The following is a 24357-nucleotide window of genomic DNA, read 5'->3' on the forward strand; positions in this document are numbered from 1 at the left end:
GCAACTCACTATGGTGGTGAAGAAACTTTGCTTTTAGAAGAAATTTTGGAACAAACAAATGTTCAAAAGGTGGGGTGGGGGGAGGGCACAGGGAGGAAGAGGAAGTTGTATGCCCCAAAAAAGTTAGGTATGAGGGAAAAGTTTAATTGGGGGAAATTAACTGGACATAGAGAAGCTACTAAATAAGGGCTCAGGAGGCCACAAGGAAAACACTTGTAGCTGAGAACTGAGAGACAGGCCGGGCAAAATGAACTTCGCTTCCTAAGTGGGTAAGGCGCTGGCTGGAACTGAGAAACAGAACCGGAAATTCATACAGAGCTAAGCAGAAACACATGCTAAGTGAAACAAGGTAATGCAAACGATCTCATTCTGACACAGTCTACTCCTTCAATTTCCCACATCCCAAGTATACCTACAAAATGCTAATCAAACAGTCCAGGCATCTAAAACTAGGACTACGCAGCCTACGCAGAAAAGACTTCACAGCTGAAAATGTAATCGCTGAGAAAAATCGGGAAGGGATTATGACTTTAGATACACATCATTTTTGGAGAGACAGGTTAACCCAAGGGCAATCACTAAGAAACCCTCCCTTTCGGTTCTGATATCGGGCCCATGATATCCCAACCGCCGTGTAGAAGCAGGGGCTCTTACGATTGGGGCTTTAACAGTGGAAATCCTAACACTCCTGTCAAAGGTCTCCATAAAGCTTCCTGCTTCCAAAATCATTTCCATGTGCTTCTCTTTTAATGGCATGATTGACAGTCACGTCAATATTAAAAAGCGTATAAGCTGAAGTCAGGTAAAAACAAAATGAGGATGTGGATACTCAGCTGAACTCCATCGCACCTGGGAAGCAGCTTCGAAGGCGCCTGGGCTGTGCTGTCTGCCCGGGGAAGGCTGGGTGGGAGTGGCAGGGCCCTGATATTTGTTCTCGTGGCCACAAAGCCACACTGGCTCTCAAACAGCACAATCTGCCATTCACTTAAGTCTGGTTTGCCAGGAAGCCCAAGGATGGACTCCCCACCAGTACCATCAGGCTCAGGGAATTTGGCTAGCACCAGGCACCCCAGACTTCTGCCAGCTAATTGGCTTTGGGGAAGCCGCTGACCTACTCTCCACTGAGTGGCTTTTGTGAACCTGGAACCCAGCCTGCTGCTCATCATTGATCAACCTTGGCCAAGCCAGCTGGCTTATTCCTTTGCAGACAGCTTGCCTCAGGGAAGCTGGTTGGTGGCTCGACAACCTACTAAGAGAGACAGAGAGAGAGATGCAAAACTCCAGAACAATCTCTCAAGAAATAGCAAGCGCTCGCTTTCTTTTGAGGGAGACTTCAAAGTGAATGAAATCATGTCTGATGCCTTGGATAACGCAGAGGGAGCAGAATTCTGCATAGCCTCAACAAGAACGGTAACTAACGCGTTAGGAATGGTGCCCAAAGGAAATACAACCATGGAGCTCTTCATTAAACGGGCCTTATTCAAATATACACCAGAATTCCTTCACATTACATTTAGGTACCATGTCATAAACAACAGGGCCACGTTGATATATGCGGGTATTGGTGAAAAGGAACAAAAATCTGTTGTCTGGAGGCTGGTGGGGAAAAATTCCACATCCAACAGAGTCCTATATGGCGGGGACCTCCCCTCCCCACTTACCATGCTGTCACTAGACTTCTAGTGCAAGAGCAAATGTTGAAGCAGGTTCTTTCCCCCTTGGGGCAAAATCCATTGGGGATTTTTAATAATCCAAAAGGAATAAAAATTGGTAGCATATTAGATAAATGCTGGCTTCCTATTTCAAATTCACAAATGGAAATGACAAATGAGGACAATCAAATAAATGATTAACTATTAATAGTATTCCCATTAAAGCACGAGGAAGGGAGCTAAGAGAACCGTTCCTTATAATTGCAATCTTTCTGTCCTCTCTCACACTAAGGCGGCCAGCGAGGGTAGATGTATTCAGTTCAAATAATTCTCAGTGCTGCGTTTGGTAAGCTCACACGAGAGAATCTCTCCGCTTCACTTCTAATGTAATTGTTATTTTTGAAAAATATATAAATATAAAATGGTTCCAGAGAACCAAAGGTCCACAGGAAATATGTGATAGACTAAGACTCACATGGGTTGGATACAGAATCATGGACAAATCTTTAAAACATTAGTATTTCAATTTTCCCCATTTGTAAGACAGATGAGATCGTAATATCCCAGCGGTCCACTATGGCCACATCCTCAAAACAACTGAGGCAAATGGTACTCAAAGTCAGTGAGTGACTCAGATTCACTGCTCTCTACAAACTTATAAGGAATTTGGTTCTGAACTTCACTTAACTAAAAACTGAAGCCAGAGAGTAAAACTATGTCACAAAACAAAACGTTCCTCTCTGCTCCAATCGGGATTTAAATAAGATGTCACACGCTGTTTGACACAGAGACCCCCGAAATCGGGTTCCCAGGAACTGAACAGCTTAAGTGTCACTGATGTTTATTCACACTGTTTATAACTGGCAAGTTATTCCAAAGTTTATGTTGAGATCTCAAGAATCTCATAGTGGGAAGTCACCATGAAACGTCTTCTAGTCTAATCCCCACATGACATGTGAAATTGTTCTCTACATCATCTCTCACAGTGATGGGAAACTTACTGCCTTTCGACACAGTGCATTCTATTTCCGGACATGAAGTGAAGAACTCAAAGCAATCAAGTGAGCCCTGGTTCGGAAAAAAACTGGTTTATTTAAGTAATCTTTTAAGAGCTCAGTATCTCATAATACCCGTAGCCGCTGAAGAATCCCAAGCTAAATATATAGTAGAATATTCCTACTGTATTAAACAAATACAGAGCATAAACAGTAGAGCCAGAATGCCTGCTCTAAAATCCAGACTCCATCATGCATTGTGAGAACTTTGGCAAGTGACATAATCTCTCTAAGCTTTTCTTTCCTCTGTGAAATGGGGAAATACCCACCTCTGGAGGTCACTGTAAGGATTAACAAAAAAAATAAAAATCCAACTAAAGCACATAGTACATAGCCTAATGCACATTGAGCTCTCACGAATAAGTGTTATTACTCTTACCCTCAAAATCTTTGCTATTCATTTTAAGACTATTCAGGCTTTCATACCAACAAAGCATGACAAAAAAAAACCCCAAAAGTCACCATCTGGTAGTGCAGTACCTGTAAATGAAATAAGTTTTTGTGGCACCTTAAGTATATTCCCAACAGCTTAATGTCAAGACAGAGCTCACGAAAACGGTGCTCTTTGCTATTGCTTACATTATAACTTGGGAGTTTTGTTTAATACTCTGCATTAATGAGGGAGCTTCTTAGGATAATAATACAACAGAGAGTGCAAGAAATACCAGTGAGGTCAATGCAGTTCTATTAACTGTCATCTAACAGAGAAATAGTTTCCTTGAATATCATTAAAGCTTTCTCCTTTTCTTTGTTCTCCTTTTTGAAGGCAGTAGGAACCCAAATTTCCCTACCAATAATTTCTGTTTTCGACTTGGTAGCATAATGATATTAGACTTGGGGAAAAAAAAAATTCACCTTGGCAATGTCTTCTTCAGAGGTTTTTACAAAAGATATTTTGCTAGGATAAATTGCACTAAGCAGGTTCTTTAAGTAAGCAAAAACAAATCTATTTGTTAATAAATGGGCTGAGTAGTTTTTGTATTTTTTAAAGAGAATCTACCTGGAAAAATGCTACAGCCTTTAAATGAACATTTTATTAAAATGAAAGATATGAAACAGAAGGCTAATTAGATAAGTAAGTTGCTCTTTGCTGCTTCTGCTGATAGGGTAAACCCAGAAGACTCTGAGATCCCACTGCCATATATAAATCAAAACACAAGCTGTAGTTGCAGCAAAACAGTTCTGGGATAATTTTTCTTTATAACCTGGGAGTTCAAGACAACTGATTGGAGAGACATAATGGCAGCTAAATGAATAAATGCATAATCTGCGCTCTGTATATGTATGTATATATGTACACACACACACACACAATGCCTTCTCCAAACTAAAAAGTAGAAATAGGAAGTATACACTATGGATTATGATAAGATAGCTCAGAATAAATAGGGTCTCTGGACAAAGAATCCTCTACTGTGGAGAAATCCTCTATACTCCTGTCATTTTTTCCACTCAAAGATTTCCTAAATATGAGGTAGGTCTTATTAATTGATGAGACAGAGCAATAGATGAGGGCCTTCCATTCTACACAGACTGGCAACGCTTGATGGATTTTAAATGATTTGGCAAGCCAAAAGATTTAAGCAGGGCATAGATGGCATGAGCCTTTTAAGGTACTAGAGAACCAAGAAATGAAAATGAAAGATCATTCTAGATCTTCATACTTTTTCAGATTAATTTCTTTCCCAGGGATCTATCTAGAAACAGACACTAACTCAGCTTGACCAAAATGAATGGACCTGAATGCATTGTTCTATGCAATATCTTTTTAAAAATTAATTAATTATTAATTTTATTTTTGGCCGCGTTGGGTCTTCGTTGCTGCGTGCGGGCTTTCTCTAGTTGCGGTGAGCAGGGGCTTCTCTTGTTGCGGAGCACAGGCTCTAGGCTCGTGGGCTTCAGTAGTTGTGGCACATGGGCTCAGTAGTTGTGGCTCGCGGGCTCTAGAGCACAGGCTCAGTAGTTGTGGCACATAGGCTTAGTTGTTCCGTGGCATGTGGGACCTTCCCGGACCAGGGCTCAAACCCACGTCCCCTGCATTGGCAGGCAGATTCTTAACCACTGCGCCACCAGGGAAGTCCCTCTATGCAGCATCTTTAACCTTGCCATTCTCACCTCCACAGCTCCTGTTACACAATGCCTTCTCCAACTCACTCTATGCCCAATATTCTAGCTGCTCAGTTATCCTGTAAAGACCTTTCCTGGGCCGTGCCCCACCATTATCTGTATCTTCAGTGGCCTCATTAAACTCCAGGTGAAAAGTCTGGTTTCCCCATTCAGAATCCTAAGGAAAAGCCCCTTCCTTATGAATGCCCTTTATGCATGTATCTTAGGCACAAACCCCTTGTTAAACCCACAAGTTCTGTTGCTTCCTGGGAGGGCCAGCACTGTTTCCCATTTTCTCCACCTTAAATGAATATTTCGGGCCACTACTGGCCTGCTGTACTGAGATGGTGGGCGATCCACCCACAGCTGGAGCAAGAAAGACCCCTTTTTGGGCCAAGCCTGCAACATGGCTTGATAGGGCTACAGGAGGGGCCTGAGAATATGACACACCTGACTTCCATCTCACCCCCACTGGTCTGCAGTGGGACCTTGGGTAAGTTACTAAAACTCTCTGAACCTGGAGTTCCTCATCTGATTAATGAGAATCTGACACTCAGGGTCCCATTATTTTCCTCTCAGTGAGGTTTTAAGGTGATAATAAAACCGTAATATCCTGTGCCTTTCCACATTGAATAACTTATTTCAAATGCTGATTCCCAACCACTGCTTTGACTTTACCCTGAACAGGAAGACTCACGATTATACCATATCTTGTAAATTGCCAGCCTAGAATCTTCACCCTTCTATTTTTTAGACTTTTAAAAAGTGGAGGAAAATATTGAGCACCTCTGTGATAGAAACTAAAGATGTCAAATCAGATATGAAAGGCAAATATGGTTATTGACAAAACACATAACATAGTTATGTGTTTTGTTTGTTTTAATGACTCATTTTCCCCCAAAGGAAGTATTCAGAAGGCACTTAAAATTATAAAAACTCGCTCTTCTCCTTTCCCACTTATGGCAATGTTTTTATTTTAAAAATCTAACGACAAAACTTCAACTATATCTGACCAGTAGCAACACGGCAACCTGTGATGAGCCTTTAGATGCCCACAGAAATAAAACTCTACTGACTGCACTTCCATTTATTAACAAGAGATGGTAGGGGCTGTGAGGAAATAAAGAGGAAAAGTTTTTCAAACACTACAAAAATACATGATCAAGACTTCAAGCCCTAAGTATTTAAATACCTATTAATTGTTCTACTGTTCCTTCAACTCACTTCTATTAACTTTGACAAAAATAACATACCTCCTGCTCTTCTAGAAAGACGGAAAGCATCCAAAGAATTATTCAGTTAAGACAAAATTTACAAAGTAGCACAATTCACTAGCCCTGTCTATCGAATAATAGTTCTTATTCTATTTTCAAACTTATGGATATAGTCATCAGCAGCTGTAATAATTATAAGTATCTTTGTGTCATATATTGGTACTATGTTTCTAGAGACATTATATCATTTTTAACAAAACTTATAGAATTTTCGAATAGAAGAGATGAGAAAGAAAGTAGTCTAACTGCTCCCCGGCACATACGGAAATGAAGGCAGAGTTGAATGGACTTGCTTAAAATCACAATGCAAGGTTGTGGAAAATCAGAATTAAAAGCCAAAGCACAATGTTTTGCCAGACACATGGGAGAAGCTCAGTTAATACTTCTGGAGGTGTGCTAAAACTTATTTCTCTCCTCTGATTTTTTTATCCACGATGGTCTGATGTCAAAGTTACCTCAGTAAACTTTAATGTACCTATGAGGTTAGTAGAATTCTTACATTTCTTCTAATGCACCTATGAAGTTAGTAGAATTCTTATAGTTCTTCTTGTTTGAAAAGGTGTGTGATTTGTCCATTTTCTTTGGTAGACAAAGGATTAAGTTCTATATTTATAAAGAAATAGGTTGAAGCAAGTGAGTCCTAGAGGTCATATATCTTGCCCCAGGTCCAGGAGGAGACAGAGCCAGGGCTTGAATCTAGATCCACCTGACCTTAGAGCTTGACCCCTACCGTCTCCAGCAACAATAGCTAACCTTGATCTGGTCCTTGCTCTGGGTCACATGGTACGCCGAGCACCTAACCTGCGGTATCTTATTGGCTATTCACAAAAACATTTTACTTGCAAATACTATTATTGCCACTACCATTTTGCAAATGATGAAAGTGATGATTAGAAGGGTTAAGTAACCATCTTTTTAAAGGCAAAGTGAAAGGCACAATTTCTTGGCATGAAATAACTAAACCAGTCCGCCAGGCTGCCTGGATTCATCTACACTATGGCATGCAGGCTGGCCTGGCGGGGGAATATAATATTGCACACAAATGTACATCTCTTGCTCTCACGCACAAGAGTCAAAGAAAAATACTTGAGTTGCCAAGGTGAAACCCATCACGCCAATAAAGAGCAAAAAGCCTTTCTTCAATCTTTTGATTCGTGAATTCTATACGTAAATAAAATAATTATTGCTTTCATGAAATGTCTGTCTGCCACTGACAGAGAGAAAACCGAACCGGTATGTCCTACAATAGCCTTTAAATAGTTAAGGAGAAAGATCAAAATAAAAATAAATCTTGACCCGATTTATAGGTGCACGTTGATTAGTTCTTGTTTTTTCCTTTCAAATAAACAATACCTGAAAAAAATGAAAAGGGAATGTTGAGACCAGATATCTTGTAATAGATGGGTTTTCTCTGACATACAGTACGGTATAATGCCGAAAAAATAATGCTGGCCCATCATTCGTGAGGCTTGGCAGAAGGAGAGCCCAGAAAAAGCAAAGGGGAGTTTTCAGGATGCGGAACGGTGCAACAACTTGGATTTGAACAAAGTACCATTTTTTTAAACTGTACTTCTCACAGTTTTATGTTGTTGCATTTTGTTGTTTTCCCCACACAACTGTTTCTTTGCTTCCACTGGTAACAATTTTTTGATTCAAAAATTCTAATATTAAAACCAAACATGGTTCATCTGGATATGATTCTGGTGCTGACTAATGAGAAGCCACGTCTTATAGGAATTTAATTACACACACTGTGATGTAACTGGAGTTGTTTACCCACTAAGCCACCACTTCCATTTTGTACCTCACATCATTAGTAGCAATGCCAGTCAGTAAAACCAAGACGTTATTTTTAAAAGAGTAAAAGTCTCATCTTTCTATAAACGCCCTTTTTAATGAAAACATCTTCATTTCCCTCAAGCAGCATTTTATCTAAGATGCACATGGCTAGGTGAATAAAAATACCTGTGAAAGGAAAGAAGATTCCCATCAAAGCTGCTGAAATCTGATTTCATGTCAGATTCTAGAACTCATGTTGTTTCTGTTTAAATAGATTTGGTCTGTCAATTTCCCGACCTGCTGTGCCATCAGCCTGTATGGACTGCTGTGGCCAACACAGGGGTTATAGAGACAAATATTATTACGGACCGGTAATCGAATTGTACAGGTTTACATTGGAATAGATTTACAGCATCATGATCTCTGACGTACTGCATGGGACTGAAACCCCTCTCCATCCACAAAGATACATTTAAGACAGTATCACTCTCTCCAGGCTGAGAAGGTAAGCCTTGAGCCAAGGAGATGGCCAAACATAACTGTGCATTTATATGCAGGGTGTAATGCAATATTGCACTGTATTTTTTTAAGGACAGAAGAAAAAGAGTATTCCATATTTACTCATAACTATCATCTCCTTTCTATTTGGGGGAAGGGGCTTAGAGATATTTTTCCACCAAAGTAGGCACAAGGAAGTAAAGGAAAATAAATTATTTTTTGAGTATATCAGCAACAGCGGCAATTCCCTTGAAAACAGTCCCTCTAAAGGCTTGATAACAGCAACTGAAGAGGTGTGAATTATAGATAAGCACCCGTCCTATTTACTTTCACCAACAATGTTTAATTAAACACAGTTCACACCTTTTCAGTCACTCTAACCACCCTTCAGGATTGTTCCTGCTTGAAAACACAATGGGGAAAATTATTTAGGGGAAAATATGTTTTCTACTTCCTCCTTAAACCTGGAAGGGCAAACAGGTGAGTACACTGTAGCAGTAAAATCAAACTGATCAAAAAAATCCTATTTACCTGGACATGGAGGCGTATCTCCATGTATTTTAGTTTTTGACAAAAAAATCCAAATCTAGGACACACCCATTCAAAGTATTAATTGATACATTACTTTTATTACATTTTTAAAACATTGATTTGCTTTTGGAAAATAATGATTCCTCAAGTCCAAACTCTAAATTAAGCCTTTTTGAATGAGCGTAAGTTTGGTTTGAGTCTCTATAGCTCAACTAAGTGGCAATATAAAGATAATTAAGACCAAAAATATGACTGTCAATCACTCGTTACACTCTGAAATATGTTTTGTTTGTTACTCTGCTATGGGGTTTAAGGCAATTACTAAGGTAATGTTTCCACCACAAGAAAGTCAGCTATCACCACTGTCCTAACTCAGAGGAAAACTCTTTGTCATATGGGTTGGGTTGTTATCGTTGGATTATTATTCATATGTTTTCCTTTGTTAAGATTGTTATCCTTCTAGTATCTTCCACATAAGCTTTCTTTTAGCAAGAGAAACCACATCTGTCGTTTTCACTGTGGCATCACCGGAGCCTAGAACAGTGCTTGGCACATGAGAGGAACTTAATAAATATTTAGGAAATGGATTATAAATGCAAAACGTGTTCACTGTGGAAGAATCCTACCAGTGTCAAAAGCTATAGAGTGAACAAGAAAAGTACTCCCTGCCCTGATTCTTTTTCGCTGGTGTTAACACTGGTACCGATCTTCATCCTTCCTTCTGTTTCTCCACGCATATACCATCATAATGTGTGTGTATTAATATAACTTATTACAGTACAAATTTGTATAAAATTTTTATTTAATATAAATTTAATATAAGCATATTTTATATAAAATATAGATTTATATGTAAATTGAATCATCCAACTAGGCAATTTGTTTTCTTTTTTAAATTATTGAATTAAAGTTGATTTACAATGTTGTGTTAGTTTCAGGTGTACAGCAAAGTGATTCAGTTATATATATATATATATCTTTTTTGGATTCTTTTCTATTATAGGCTATTACAAAATATTGAATACAGTTCCCTGTGCTATAGAGTTGGTCCTTGTTGTTTATCTATTTTATATATAGTAGTGTGTATCTGTTAATCTCAAACTCCTAATTTATCCCTCCCCCCTCAATTTCCCCTTTAGTAACCACAGGTTTGTTTTCTGTGTCTGTGAGTCTGTTTCTGTTTTGTAATAAGTTCATTTGCGTCATTTTATTAGATTCCACATATAAGTGATATATCATCATATGATTTTTGTCTTTCTCTGACTTACTTCACTTAGTATGATAATCTCTAGGTCCATCCATGTTGCCGCAGGCAATCTGTTTTCTATTTTATTTTTTTTACCTGGCAAAATATCTTGGTCCTCTTTCCATAAGGCTTTAATGATAAAGTTACATGCTTGTTTACAATTATTTTTCAAGTTGAGGATGAGAAGACTTTGGGAGAATCTTCTTAGTTCCTAGTCAGTGGAGGAGCTAATTCTTAGTGGACAAGAGAAAAATAGCATAAATTCCACATACCCAAATATAATCTGATTCATTCATCTTCCTATGACATTGTTCACAGTAAAAATCTTGGAATAAGAACAAGCCAGGAAAAATTATGAGATCGGGTGATGCCATACCTAATTGAAGCTCTGGTTCATTCATGAGAAATAAATACTTGGATCTACTTGGATTTAGAAGTTAAAAAATAGGTGATCTCAGGACTTCCCTGGTGGTGCAGTGGTTAGGAATCCGCCTGCCAGTTCAGGGAACACAGTTTCGAGCCCTGGTCCGGGAAGATCCCACATGCCACGGAGCAGCTAAGCCAGTATGCCACAACTACTGAGCCTGTGCTCTAGAGCCCGCGAGCCACAGCGACTGAAGCCCATGCACCTAGGGCCTGTGCTCCACAACAAGAGAAGCCACCACAATGAGAGGCCCGCGCACCATGGCGAGAAGTGGCCCCGGCTCACCGCAACTAGAGAAAACCTGTGCACAGCAATGAAGTCCCAACGCAGCCAAAAATAAATAAATAAAATTACTTAAAAAAAAAAAAAAAAAAAAAAAGCCTGTAAAAAAAATAGGTGATCTCCAGTAACAACAAAATTATACAAACTCATAAGGCCGACCCCAGGAACAAGATACAGTCTATGACTCAACAGAAACAGTACATTTAAATATTTAATTTACCTCATATTCTTTCAAACTTCAATGACCATATTTCCATTTTGTTACTGTATAAAATTATCGTATTTATTTTAAACTCTGGCAAATTTTCTGAAGAGAAGGAAACAGTAAACCTAAATGCAGTATATAAAATGCACATCTACAAAGCACATACATATACAGAAATATATTAAAAACAAACCAAAAACTAAACCTAGGCCTCCCACAGAAAAGAACAATTTTTCTCCATCTCCAAGCTAAAATGTTAGTTTCACTAGACATACTGAAATATACAAAGATTTCAGGAACTTTGATTTGGGTGGGGGACTTGAGTGAATTCTAGAATCTATTTGGGTTCAGTTCCTGGCTCTGCCCTCATCTGCTGTGTGAACTTAGGCAATTCGTTTAGCACGGAATACATGCTCACTGTTATAATTTTGTGTTTGCTGTTGTTATCCCCAACTGAAAGCAACAATTTTAATACCATTGTTACAAACTCTTTATAACAGAAGATAAGTTCCAAAGATAAGATTAGAAAAGAATAGAGTGCTTGAAACCTAAGATGAATTTTAAAAAAAGAAAGAAAGAAAACAGTACCCATATGAAGTGATGGATGTGTTAATTACCTTGATTGTGGCAATTATTTCAAAATATATATTAATGAAATACAGATCATCTACCTTAAAAATACACCATTTTTATTTGTCAGTTATACTTCAGTAAAGATGGGGGGGATCTCTCTGTAGACCTAGTAGTGAAAAGAAATTAAAAAGACAATGACAGTAGCCTCTTGGCTACCCTTCATCCTTTGCCTTCTGCAAATTGTAAAGATGAAAAGAACCCGAACTGCCAAGCATACATGGTGGGTTTAGCTACACATCAGATGTGTCCTACCTTGTCCCTTCCTGTTGATGTCAAGCAGTTAGCCACGAGAGATCAGCAAGTCCAGGTATAAAGGAGGAGTATCCTGCTATCAGATTCAGGATACTTACTGTGACCCCCAAGTTGCCTGGTTTCTCTAATATTTTTGTAATTCCCTGTATATCCCGCACCCCCAGCCTAAAGTACAGGAGCACTAGCGCACAGCCTTACCTTCTTTGAGCATGCCCACTTTTAAACACTTCATGAAGCGGCAAGCCTGGCAGGATTTACGTCTGCGCTTTGTGATTTCACATTCATTCGTGGCAGGGCAGCTATATTCTATATTACCTAAAACACAGAGTTTAAGAAAAGAAGCTGTTAGATTCGCAAGACCCAGGCAATCCTAGCATCCCCAAGTCAACACCAACTCTGCTACTCCTGCCGTCCTCCCTCATAAAAAAGTCAACGGGCGTCATGAGGATGTCACAAATATCATGAAGCCAGATGCTCGCTATAAACATTGAAGATGCGTCAAACAATGAGAAGATACATGGTGAAGCTCTTCAAAAGATTAAGCTTAAAATCAGCCTTTAAAATTATGCTTCATCCACTCATACAAAGTAGCGGTCTTCCAGAATTTGAGGATCCAAAAGAAATGTCCCAGCGGATTATTCCCATAAAAACACCAACATCAAAACCGTATTACAGTATCACCCATCCTGGATTTCTTTTGGTTACTAATGCCCTGATGCATCAGACTTTTTGTCTCTCTGACACTGAACAGTACAAATCTCACTGTGAAAAATGATCAGCAGGCTAATTTGGGACTGCACAGTAAGCTCCTTGAGGGCAGGGACTGAAGTTACATGGTTCTCGCTTCATCACTTACCAGAGCCTTACAATACAATTTTACTCTTGGAAAATGTTTACTGATGATGATGATCTCCATCATCATCATCACCACCATCACCATCACCATCATCACCATCATCATCACCATCAGCACCATCATCACCATCATCACCATCACCATCATCATCATCACCATCATCATCACCATCATCACCATCATCATCACCATCACCACCATCATCACCATCACCATCATCACCATCATCACCATCATCACCATCATCACCACCATCATCACCATCACCACCATCATCATCACCATCACACCATCACCACCATCACCATTACCACCATCATCACCATCACCACCATCACCACCATCACCACCATCATCACCATCACCACCGTGATCACCATCATCATCACCATCTTCATTACAACCATCATGACCACCATCATCACCATCATCATCATCGTTTATTAAATTACTTGCATAATGAATTCCAAACACTCAAGCTGCATGGAAGTGTTATAAATAAAAATAAACTGCTATGAATTTATATTTTTAATATTACAGTCTACATCATTTACGTTAGTAACAACACATTCGAAGTGATAAGGATGTCGCCAGAAGATCCAGACTTTAACTTGCAATTTTTCAATTAGTGCCAAAGACTATGTGTGGGAAGTGCTCTGGGGCTGCCTACAGCTTTGTAGAGAAGCTGCCTTTAAAATAAAGCCTCTCTCCCCTATCAGCTCTGTCACATAGTGCTTGAAGGTCTTTCGTTACTTCCTAACCCTTTCCCCTTGTGATTAAGTGCATTAGTATCTTAATGAAAATGCATTCTGTTTATTGCCCTCTTGGGAAGGGGGAGGTCATCACACCAAATGCATAAATTGTCATCAGAGACGGTCCGAGCATAATTGCAATTTTGCTGCTCCATGTTTGCAATACCCAGGGTCCATCCAAGTCCCCTGAAACATGCACAGATTCTAGTAATTAGCATAGAGTCTGCCTGGGACCACAGCATTGATGAAATATTTCAGAGTTAATCACACTTTGTAAACACTGATTTATATTGACTACCTTTCTCCAGACTGATGTCTCCTCATTAAATATCACATTAGTGGATTGCAGGATTGTACAAAGACTCAACTACTCAGCAACTGCTAATTCAACAGGAAGTAATACCTAACAACTCATAACTACGGAGAACTGGTTAAGTATGCATGACTTCAAACAAACAAAAAAAAGCCTGTGTATTATAACTTAAAATAACCCTATCAAAATTGACTAAATTAGCATTCTAATTCAGGGCATTTATAATAATAAAAGCAACTACTTTTTAACATAATAGGTGAAATATTAAGAGTAATATTAATTGCATCAACAGAAGCACACACCATCACCTTCCTCAGAGATATTGTGTTACTGTATTATTACACTCACAGAAAACCAAGGATAAGTCAAAGGAACCAAACTGGCTGGATTGCGGCTGAGAATAAAAGGATTTAGAATCTGAACTTTAGATGAATGATTTTTCACTGCGATTTTCACTGCAAATTTATTTTGCACCAAGAGAGTGTTGCTAGTCATTTTCTAGGGGTTAATTAGTATTCTACTACCGATATTACTGTGTTACTGTATTATTACACTCACAGAAAACCAAGGATAAGTCAAAGGAACCAAACTGGCTGGATTGCGGCTGAGAATAAAAGGATTTAGAATCTGAACTTTAGATGAATGATTTTTCACTGCGATTTTCACTGCAAATTTATTTTGCACCAAGAGAGTGTTGCTAGTCATTTTCTAGGGGTTAATTAGTATTCTACTACCAGATCCTTCCACTCTACATGGCTCTCCTTATACTTATTTAAAAAGAAACCCAAGCCTCTGCTTTCTTAGGAAGAGCGGAACAATAACTAGTTAGAAAGGGGAAAAAAAAATGCTTTCCGAACAGCATTACTTCCCTTTTTTTGTTCCTCAAAAGTCAATACGGGGCTTCCCTGGTGGCTCAGTGGTTGAGAGTCCGCCTGCCGATGCAGGAGACACGGGTTCGTGCCCCCGTCTGGGAAGACCCTACATGCCGCGGAGCGGCTGGGCCCGCGAGCCATGGCCGCTGAGCCTGCGCGTCCGGAGCCTGTGCTCCGCAACGGGAGAGGCCACAACAGTGAGAGGCCCACGTACAGCAAAAAAAAAAAGTCAATACGAAGTCATCATTTGTTCACTTTCTAGTATCAAGGTCTGAGCACAAGTTCCCCTGCCCCATCCCTTTTAACCCAGTGCTGGAAACTTCTACTGGGATGACCCAGCATCACACACACACACACACACACACACAAAATAATCACCTTTCTTTTCAAACTAGTTCCTCTTCTTCTTTGAAAATTATATCCTCATCCTTCACAACAAGGCCCTTCTGACAGGCCCCTAAATGAGGCCTGTGTGAGCTCACACCTGGACTATGGTAGTGATCTCCTAACTGGGCATTTTGCCTCTGTCTTTTCCCCCTCTAATCCACACTGCATACCACCATCATATTCCTCTTCCTATGACGGCTTTGATCATGTCGTTAACTCAACTTCTAAAAAAATCAATAGATTCCTACGGCCTCTGGAATAAACATAAAATATTCACCTAGCCAACAAAATCCCTGCCCCATGTGACTCTCATCCACTTTTCCAGCAACATTACAATGATTACCTTATATGAACTTCCTGATGCACCAGTTTGATTTATTCAGTTTTTGCTGTGTCCTTCAGACGTCCCTCTGAGGATGATCTATCTTTGTCCCTCTTTTCTTCTTAAAATTACTTCCAAGGCTCAACGTTCAACTCAAATTCCATTCAAATCTTTCATGAAAACTTCTCAAACCACCCTAGCAGAAAATGATTTCTTGGTTCTCATATCTTTTCGGGTACTCTCATCATATACAGACGTGCCAGATTCTTTTATACCTTTTCACGTGCATATTATCCATTAGATGGTTAAGATCCTGGAGGCAAGGATTATTGCTTATGCAGAATAGAAATCCTCCACCCAAAAGGAGTATATAAGTAAAATAATACATTTTAAATTACGTGATATTTTTTGGTTTCTCAAGGTCATTTTTCTGAACATCAATTATGATGCTGTCACATAGTACTGTCCACAAGGTCAAGTGAGCTAGATGACCCATTAGGAAGCAAAATGAAGAACACTAGGAAAACCATTCCACAAATCAAATTAAAAAAAAAGTAGAAGAAAATCTAGTTAATTTTTCAAAACCTTACAAAAATGCCTTTGACAAAAATGGAAATCCATGGCAAAACCAGGAGAGCTTATCAAGGAGAAAATAGAAAAATACAAAGGTTTCTGGGGAGTTAAGTGTGAAAAGAGAAAAAAAAAAACAAAACAAAACTGTAAGAAGTTTTAAAGGAAATAAAAGTACATCTTGTTATAAATAAGAATAAAAATATGGGCTTCCCTGGTGGCGCAGTGGTTGAGAGTCCGCCTGCCGATTCAGGGGACGCGGGTTCGTGTCCCGGTCCGGGAAGATCCCACATGCCGCGGAGCAGCTGGGCCCGTGAGCCATGGCCGCTGAGCCTGCACGTCCGGAGCCTGTGCTCCGCAGCGGGAGAGGCCACAACAGTGAGAGGCCCCCGTACCGCAAAAAAAAAAAAAAAAAAGAATAAAAATAATATAAAATATGAAAATACAGATAGGTGGCACTAAGAGAGCTATTTAATGTTTATCTTATCATAACACTATTATTACTTACAAAATGGGTGCCCTAAGAATTGGAGCCACGTTGCAGAAAACACCCAGGAGTGATTCAATTATAGCATTTGAATCTATAGATGCCCCTTCTCTGAATGACTGTCTAAAGATTTTTATATTTCTTCAGAAACAGAAGGGATATTGTCAAATTGCCGTATGAGAGTTTTAGATCACATATAAAGAAGGATTCCAGTTTCCTTTCTAACCACTACATTCTATAATTCTTCAATGACAAAGAGAAATGTAAAGGCAGAAGAATTTTTAATAGTGCCTTAGGATGAGTTCTTGGGGGCAGAGTTCTGTCTCATTTATAGCTGAATCCTCAACGCCTGTCAATAAGCCTACCATTTTGTACATGTGCAGGGCTGGGAAAGAGAGAGGAAGTCCCTGGCAGCAGACACCCGTGTACACGGATGCAACCGTGTAAAACCGACTGACTTTGGAAAGACAGTGAATTCTTCACACAGGAGCAAATGATTGAACTGTGCTGTGAAAAATGAATAAATGACTACATTGGGGTAAAGGAATCTTCCCCAAGCTATAGAAAAAAACACCACATTCTTATAAAAATGTCACTGTGAATGGAAAGAAAATACACTGGTCCCGAGTATTTTCATAAAGGATAGATTTTCAGCTAAGCATATAGACATGGTTTACGGTGAATCTGACACCCTTCTGCCAAACGTTCTGTTTCAATAAATTTGTCCTGACATATATGGATGATAACCTTGATTTCACTAAGTAACACTGGTTTATACCTTGAAAAACAAATCAACATCATTCTAAAGAACTTCTTGGCTGGAGGAAAACCTCTCTAATTTCCAAGCCCTCCCACTGAGTTCCTTAGTTCAGTGTTGTTGGCTGTGATCACCCACCCAACAGTCTTTGATTCATGTCAGAGTCTACAAAGATTCTGCCCTTGAAAAACCTTCCCTGGTGCTTTTTCTAGTCAATGAAGAAAGCATTTTATCCTAAAAATATGCTGCCCCAAGCACCTAGGCAACACTGTTACATCTATTTTGATAATGGCTCTAAGACACTACTCCCAGTAGACCCTATGATCTCGATGGGGCACTTGTTTTCCTTCGATTCACCAGGAGGAAACAAGACAAAAAATATTTCCAGTAGCAACTGCCGGCCTCTGAAATGTTAACACTGGACAGTCATTCAGGGGAATGCAGAAGTTATTGTTCACAGCCTAGAATTCTCATTTCAGACACAGAGTTTTCCTGGATTATAGCTCGCTATGTTCTGGGCCACGTTTGTTGTAAGGCACCAGGGACTGAATTGGGCAGCCGTGGATGACACGACTGGAATTTTCCCAGTTTTGTCAATAGCTGGGGAAATAAGCTCAGCTTCAGAGGGAACCAGATCCACGTGGAAGCTCTGGGTTTTTTAACCAGGCTGACAATCATGATAGAGCAATTTATAATATCTCTTGGCGTCTTTTCAGAAGGTCCTGGGCTCTGATGACGTATTGCAGAGTCTTTTGTACAATCAGTTTGCAGGCAATATAATCTTCTCACTTACTGCTTAATAGAATCTTGCAGCTAGCTGGTGGATAGAATAACAGGGTGTATGTAAAACTTCAGCCTGGAGTGCCAGTGGATAATTTGTATATTCCTTTCAGTCACTTAATGGACTTTTACAGTTTAGCAGTGAAAGGGCTGAATGATGTAAATTAGCACGGCATCTCAAAATAAAAATATATGTCAAATCTCTACTTCCGACTCACATCTCTTGCACATAGTAATGAAGCACTGGGCTTTATGTAGTTCCCAAGAGCTGTCCTCTTTTTCATACATACAGACATCATAATTGTAAAGCCAATTCGAAAGCATCTGTATATTTCCCCCAATTGTTTTAATTTTATTAACAGAACCAAATGGCTTGAGATGACCCACAGGGCACTCCAAGTGGGGTTTATCCAATTGTTTTCCAACATTAAGTGATTTAAAAATAATGGGATTTGCCTCAGTACACAATTACAGAGCATTAAAAACGTGAAGGCAATAATCCGTAGTATTTTTGTTTTAAGTGTCCAAAAGCGGAAAAAAGAAAGAAGGAAAACCGTCTCTTTACTGTATGGTAGTAAAGGTTTTTCCATGCAGTGATACAACCTCCCTTTCTTTCCTTTTCTTTTTTGTGTTTAAAGCTCCTTTGTTTCTAGCTCCTTTCTCCTCATTCTACCTGAAATAGAAAATAACAGTATCTATGGCTGGGATTATATAATGTGGGATAATAACTCATACATACCTGTGGCAAAAAAAGGTCAAAATTCTATCAATGCATATTTAAGTAAAGGATGCTATATTTTATTTTATTTTTTTGCGATACGCGGGCCTCTCACTGTTGTGGCCTCTCCCGTTGCGGAGCACAGGCTCCGGATGCGCAGGCCCAGCGGCCATGGCTCACGGGCCCAGCCGCTCCGCGGCACGTGGGATCCTCCCGGACCGGGGCGCGAACCCGTGTCCCCTGCATCGCCAGGCGGACTCTCAACCACTGCGCCACCAGGGAAGCCCAAGGATTCTATTTTATTTTCAAAGAACGCACCCAAAGTTAGACTTCAAAATAAGTTACTTAGGGACACTATATCTGTTCCCAGAAGACTGTTCTGAATACTTTGTGAAACTTCCTTTAAACTGCCACTAGAGTTATTTCAAAGCCATAAAGCAGAGAGGGGAAGGATCAAATGACGCTTTGCTCATATTCACCCAAAATATTTGACTGGCCAAATACAAGACATGATGCCGAAAGATGGTTGTCTATTACGAAATGTTAAATCTCCCCTCAAAGTTCAAAGAACTGCCATCACTGAAGATATTTCAAGAATCTGCCTCAAGTTCTCCATGAGCGTGCCCCAGACTATGACAAGGAATGGCAGCCCCAGGCAACCAAGGGGACCCCGTCCACTTGCGAGGTATAAGACGTGGCAGATAGAGGAGGTGGGGGCAGAGGGCCACATCTGTTTAACAGTCACATCTGGCTCTTAGCAAAGCAATTTCATACACAGGGTTATGCCAGAGCCTCATATTCTTTGTCTTTTTGCTGCCCCTCTAACCCTCTACAAAATGAGGTGGGAGACAGGCGGGTCTAGAAAAGGTCATTTGCTATTTAGTTCTTTAAGGTTCTTCTATTGGATTAAATTCTGATCATCACAAATGTAATTTACAAGAGCCCTAAAAGTATGTGGGCACAAATGACTGCCTTTTCACAGTGAAGATCAGGCCTTGCTCCTAAATGGGAGTGGATGATGCTTTGCCTTTAAGGGAAAAAGATCAGGAAAAAACCCACAAGCAGGCAGGTTTATTTTTTTATTATTTTTTTATTTTTTGGCCGTGCTGCACAGCTTGTGGGATCTTAGTTCCCTGACCAGGGGATTGAACCCTGGCCCCTGCAGTGAAAGCGCAGAGTCCTAACCACTGGACCGCCAGGGAAATCCCCAAGCAGGCAGGTTTATAAATCCTAGTGACTGGAGACTAAACCACAGGCTCTGGTTTCATCCTCCAGCCATCTGTGTTGGGAGGGCCATTGAGCCTACAGTGGGTACCAGCAGTGACTGCCTCCATGCAAATACATGTATCTAATCAGAAGATTACCCTTCCCCATCGTATTCAGTGAACAATGATGTAGCAGCAAAACAATGCTGTAAAATGGGGAGGAATTATTTAGCCTTAACTTTTTTCCAATTTAAACAAGACATACCCTGCCTCAGTTTCCCCCAAACTTGTAAACATGGCCACTCCTTTATTGCTTTAATTGCACAACTGTTAACACTGAGTGCTGAGCATGTTCATCTCAAAGAGAAGATGGGAAAAAGTTCTTGTCTGCCCACATATACCCATCCTTAGCACACTGCCTTGCATATGGGTCAGGAAAACATCTGAGGATGAATAGTGAAGGAAGAAGGAGAAAGGAAACGGTGGATCTCAGTTCAAATTCCAGCTCTGCCCCCTTTCCTAGCTGTCAGAACTCAAACGGGTCACTTCACCTTCATACTCTCAGTTTGCTTACGTACAAAAGAGGAATCACCGCTCCTGCTTACGTACAAAAGAGGAATCATCGCTCCTGCTTATGTACAAAAGAGGAATCATCACTCCTGCTTTATAACTTTGTAAGCATTACATGGAATATAGGTATTAAAATCTTATACAGTTTTGTTCTCCCTTCTGAGAAGAAAGGGAAGAAACATTGCAAGATTTTCATCGATTATGAAACATTATGAAATACTCTGACTCAAAGACCTAAGCCTGGAGTTTGGGAATAGTATAAAAACAGCTTTCTGCGGATTTATGCAAGCGTGTGCGAATGAATGCGCCATTCACCCAGAGAACTGGAGAGAGGATTTTGTCTTGCCAACAACTCTCGTGTACACAGCTATATTTTACAGATACCAGGAGGAGAGGAAGAAGTGTCATAACTCAAGTCATTTTTTAAAGCACCAAATTGTCTACGAAGTGAATTTCCAAGACATCAACCACGTCTCCTCATGAACATTTCCTGTCACTTCCTGGAGCTCGTCAACTGCCCATCACTGGGTGTAATCTGATTATAATTGAGGGCAAAGCATTTGCAAAGCTCTTCAAAATCTCACCCCAGCCTTATCTCTTGCCGCAGTTCCAGGTCAATCCCTACCCCTATACCAAGTCCACCCCCTTGTCTGACACCCACGCTGAATGACTCCCAGTTTCTAGAAAGCAGCATTGTCTTTCCTGCTGGGCCTAGATGTGCTTCTTTTATCATTATTTCTTCAATGAAGCTCTCCCAGGGCCCACAAGACTGGGGTCCAGGGGTCCGTATGGGTGTAACTAGCTCATCTCGCACTTATCTTCAAGGGAACCTTTCTCTTAGCCTTTAAGGCACTTTATTACATGTGTCTAGTGAATTGCCCACCTCTTGTCTCAACTGTGCAACTGTCCATTCCTTGAGGGCAGGGCCTTCCTCCCCTGGAGTCCCCAGCAGAAGGTTCCACTTGATTTTTACTGATCTTATTTCTCATTCCTTCATTTTAATGTTAAGCTCCAAAGTACGCATAAAAATAAACTACGTACAGTCAATTAGACAGAGCATAACTGATAGCAGCCCACCAATAATATATCATTTGTCATAAAGCAACACAGATTTTTAGGCTATTAGACTTGGATCAAATCCCAAATTCCGGTAGGTTCAGGCTCCTGGTTTTATGTGGACCTGAAAGAGGTGAATGGGTACTGACTTATCTATGATCACTCAACCCTTTTTACAAGGGTAAGTGCTAGTTAATTGCAGAAAAGAGACTAAAACTCCAATTCCTGACAACCAGTCCAATGCTCTTTCAATGCACCTGTTAAAACTTACATACCAACACCTCTAATAAACACTAAGAGTGCAGAGCACTCTTCTATGTGCTCTACATCTACGAACCCCCATTTTGCAGGTGGAAGAATTAAGACACAGAGAGAAGAGGTAACACACCCAGAATTACACAGCTTACAAGCGCCGGAGCTAGGATTGAAACCCAGGCACTCTGGGTCCAAGCCTCTCCTCTTAACTAAGATGCAATGTCGCCAGACTCTAATCTTCAAAAGAAATTAATTGAGTGTTGTAATTGAGTGTCGTTTAGAACAGAAATGAAAAACGAAATTCTTATCTCCTGAGACGGTGCTCTGTGTAGCTGTTGTTGTTGCTATCGTTGCTGGTTGGAAAGGAAATTTTGATGCCTGGGAATGTGGTAGGATAGGGTGGATCTTGGCATTGTCATTTGCTGTTGTCAGGCTTGTGGCGCAAGACCAGCTGTGGGAGAGGATAGGGTTGCTCTCGGAGAATGGAATTCCTCAACACCTCAAAAAGAAATCCCTCAACTTGTCTCTGTACCACTATGGCTTGTGACCAGTTTAAGTCCACAGAAACCAAACAAACCGCGTCACCAAAGCAACAGGTGTCAGGTTGTACACATGCATTTTATAGATCCCCAAACAAAGCCATTGTTCATGATAGGAAAAAACTCAGAATCCAGAATCGGCAGGGTGTGCTTTGAAATGCATTTAAAAGGGAATAGCAGTATACAATCAAAAATACTTACTGATGAAAATGATGGAGAATACAAATCTCTCATCAACGTATGCAGAAATTTAATGTTTTTAGCTTTGACAATGACATCTTCTTGGAAAGGGCAACTGCTTTTTGCAGTGTAGAAAACATCCCCTACATGACGTGGGCAGCCACTCATCTTTGTCTTTAAGCTCCTATGGTATAGGGATCGTGTCAGAGTCTTCATAAAGGAGCTCAAAAATGACCATTGCCACCTGAAAGGTGTTACATCTGAGCTAACCGTAACTCCCCAAATTTGCTGTGCTCAGTATCTAACTCCAATTCTTTTTTTTTTTTTTTTTTTTTGCGGTACGCGGGCCTCTCACTGTTGCGGCCTCTCCCGTTGCGGAGCACAGGCTCCGGACGCGCAGGCTCAGCGGCCATGGCTCACGGGCCCAGCCGCTCCGCGGCATGCGGGATCCTCCCGGACCGGGGCACGAACCCGCGTCCCCTGCATCGGCAGGCGGACTCTCAATCACCGCGCCACCAGGGAAGCCCATCTACATTGACTTTAAATGGACTTGCACCTTCAGTTTTGTCTTAAGCAGTGAGAACCCGTGTCCCCTGCATCGGCAGGCGGACTCTAAACCACTGCGCCACCAGGGAAGCCCAACAACCGTATTTTTATATGCTTTTTTTTAGAAGGGCATCACTGAGTCATCCTAGAAAGAAGAGAATTTAGTACAAGAAAATCTGGATTAATTTAAAATTTAGAGCTTGAGATCTGAATGCTTTAGAGTGAATCTGAAAGCATACCCTACATCTGCATTCTGATACCCATTTTCTTTCAGTGCATACTATTAACATAGTTTCCATTTGAGAAAGATCGGAGGCAAGTACAGGAATCTTCAAAGGAACGAATCTAACCCAAGATTTTGCCCTTGACTGCACCTTTATTTTTTTTCTCTCACTTCCAAAGTGTCTGCACTGCTTCCTTGCTTCTGGAACACCCTCGCTGTCCCCAGAGTCCGTCCTCAGACTATGTTTTACATGGATAACAATTTCAAATTTTGCAAATATTTCAAGCAAAAGCCCTCCAACTCATTCTGCCACCTGTTCGTCTCAGTTTACTGACACTTTTTAAATATCTGAACCTAACTTATAAGAAGCTAATTTACAGGGTTGTGAGACAAAAAAAAAAGAGAAAATGATAGATAAGAGATTGTAAAGTATTTCTTTTCATTGCAGCCTTTTGTCCACATGTTTTAGACCCAAGATCAGTAAACCAAGGCCCTGGCGGCCAAATCCACTTTGCTAAAGAAAGTTCAATTGGAACACAGCCTCACCGATTCTTGCGTTGTCTGTGGCTGCTCTCCTGCTTCTACAGGAGTCGCACCAGACACTGAAGGACCGGCAAAGCTGAACTATTGACTATCTGGGCCTTTAAGAAAAAGCTTGTGGACCCCTGCTGTTTTATAAAGGGGTAGGAATTAAGTGTTTCCTGGAAGAGGAATCCTAATCCTGCCTCCCCTGGATCCTCATCCAACAGGAAGAAGCCCCCCACTCTCCCCTGCTAAGTTTCCCTCTGTGCTTTTCCTCCCTGAGGAGACGCCAGGTCCTTTGATGACCACCCTGTCAGAGCAGACAGTTTAGGTGCCCAGGTTTTCTTTCCAAGAGGAGAGTCTTCAGGGACACACACTACACGGTCCGAGCTTTCCTGGTTCTCCTCTGAGCTTCTCTGTTTTACCCTAAATCCAGCTGGCAGCCTTGGCATCCCCTGACTCTTGGGGTGACTAGTCATTACTCCTTTTTTTTTTTTTTTTTTTTTTTTC

At 40.6% G+C, this 24357-nt stretch overlaps 1 protein-coding gene across 32 annotated transcripts in view; it reads right to left on the minus strand.

The window, feature by feature from the left end:
* ESRRG (estrogen related receptor gamma) overlaps positions 1 to 24357 on the minus strand; it is a 665923-nt gene that overhangs the window by 138575 nt on the left and 502991 nt on the right. For all 32 annotated transcript variants that reach the window (XM_055084019.1, XM_055084015.1, XM_028488318.2 and 29 more), the window contains one exon: positions 12136 to 12252. In XM_055084019.1, the coding sequence (XP_054939994.1) occupies positions 12136 to 12252 (117 nt within the window). The remainder of the gene's footprint in view (positions 1 to 12135; positions 12253 to 24357) is intronic.

Source organism: Physeter macrocephalus, chromosome 4 (genome assembly GCF_002837175.3).
Source record: "Physeter macrocephalus isolate SW-GA chromosome 4, ASM283717v5, whole genome shotgun sequence".
Lineage (NCBI taxonomy): Eukaryota > Metazoa > Chordata > Mammalia > Artiodactyla > Physeteridae > Physeter > Physeter macrocephalus.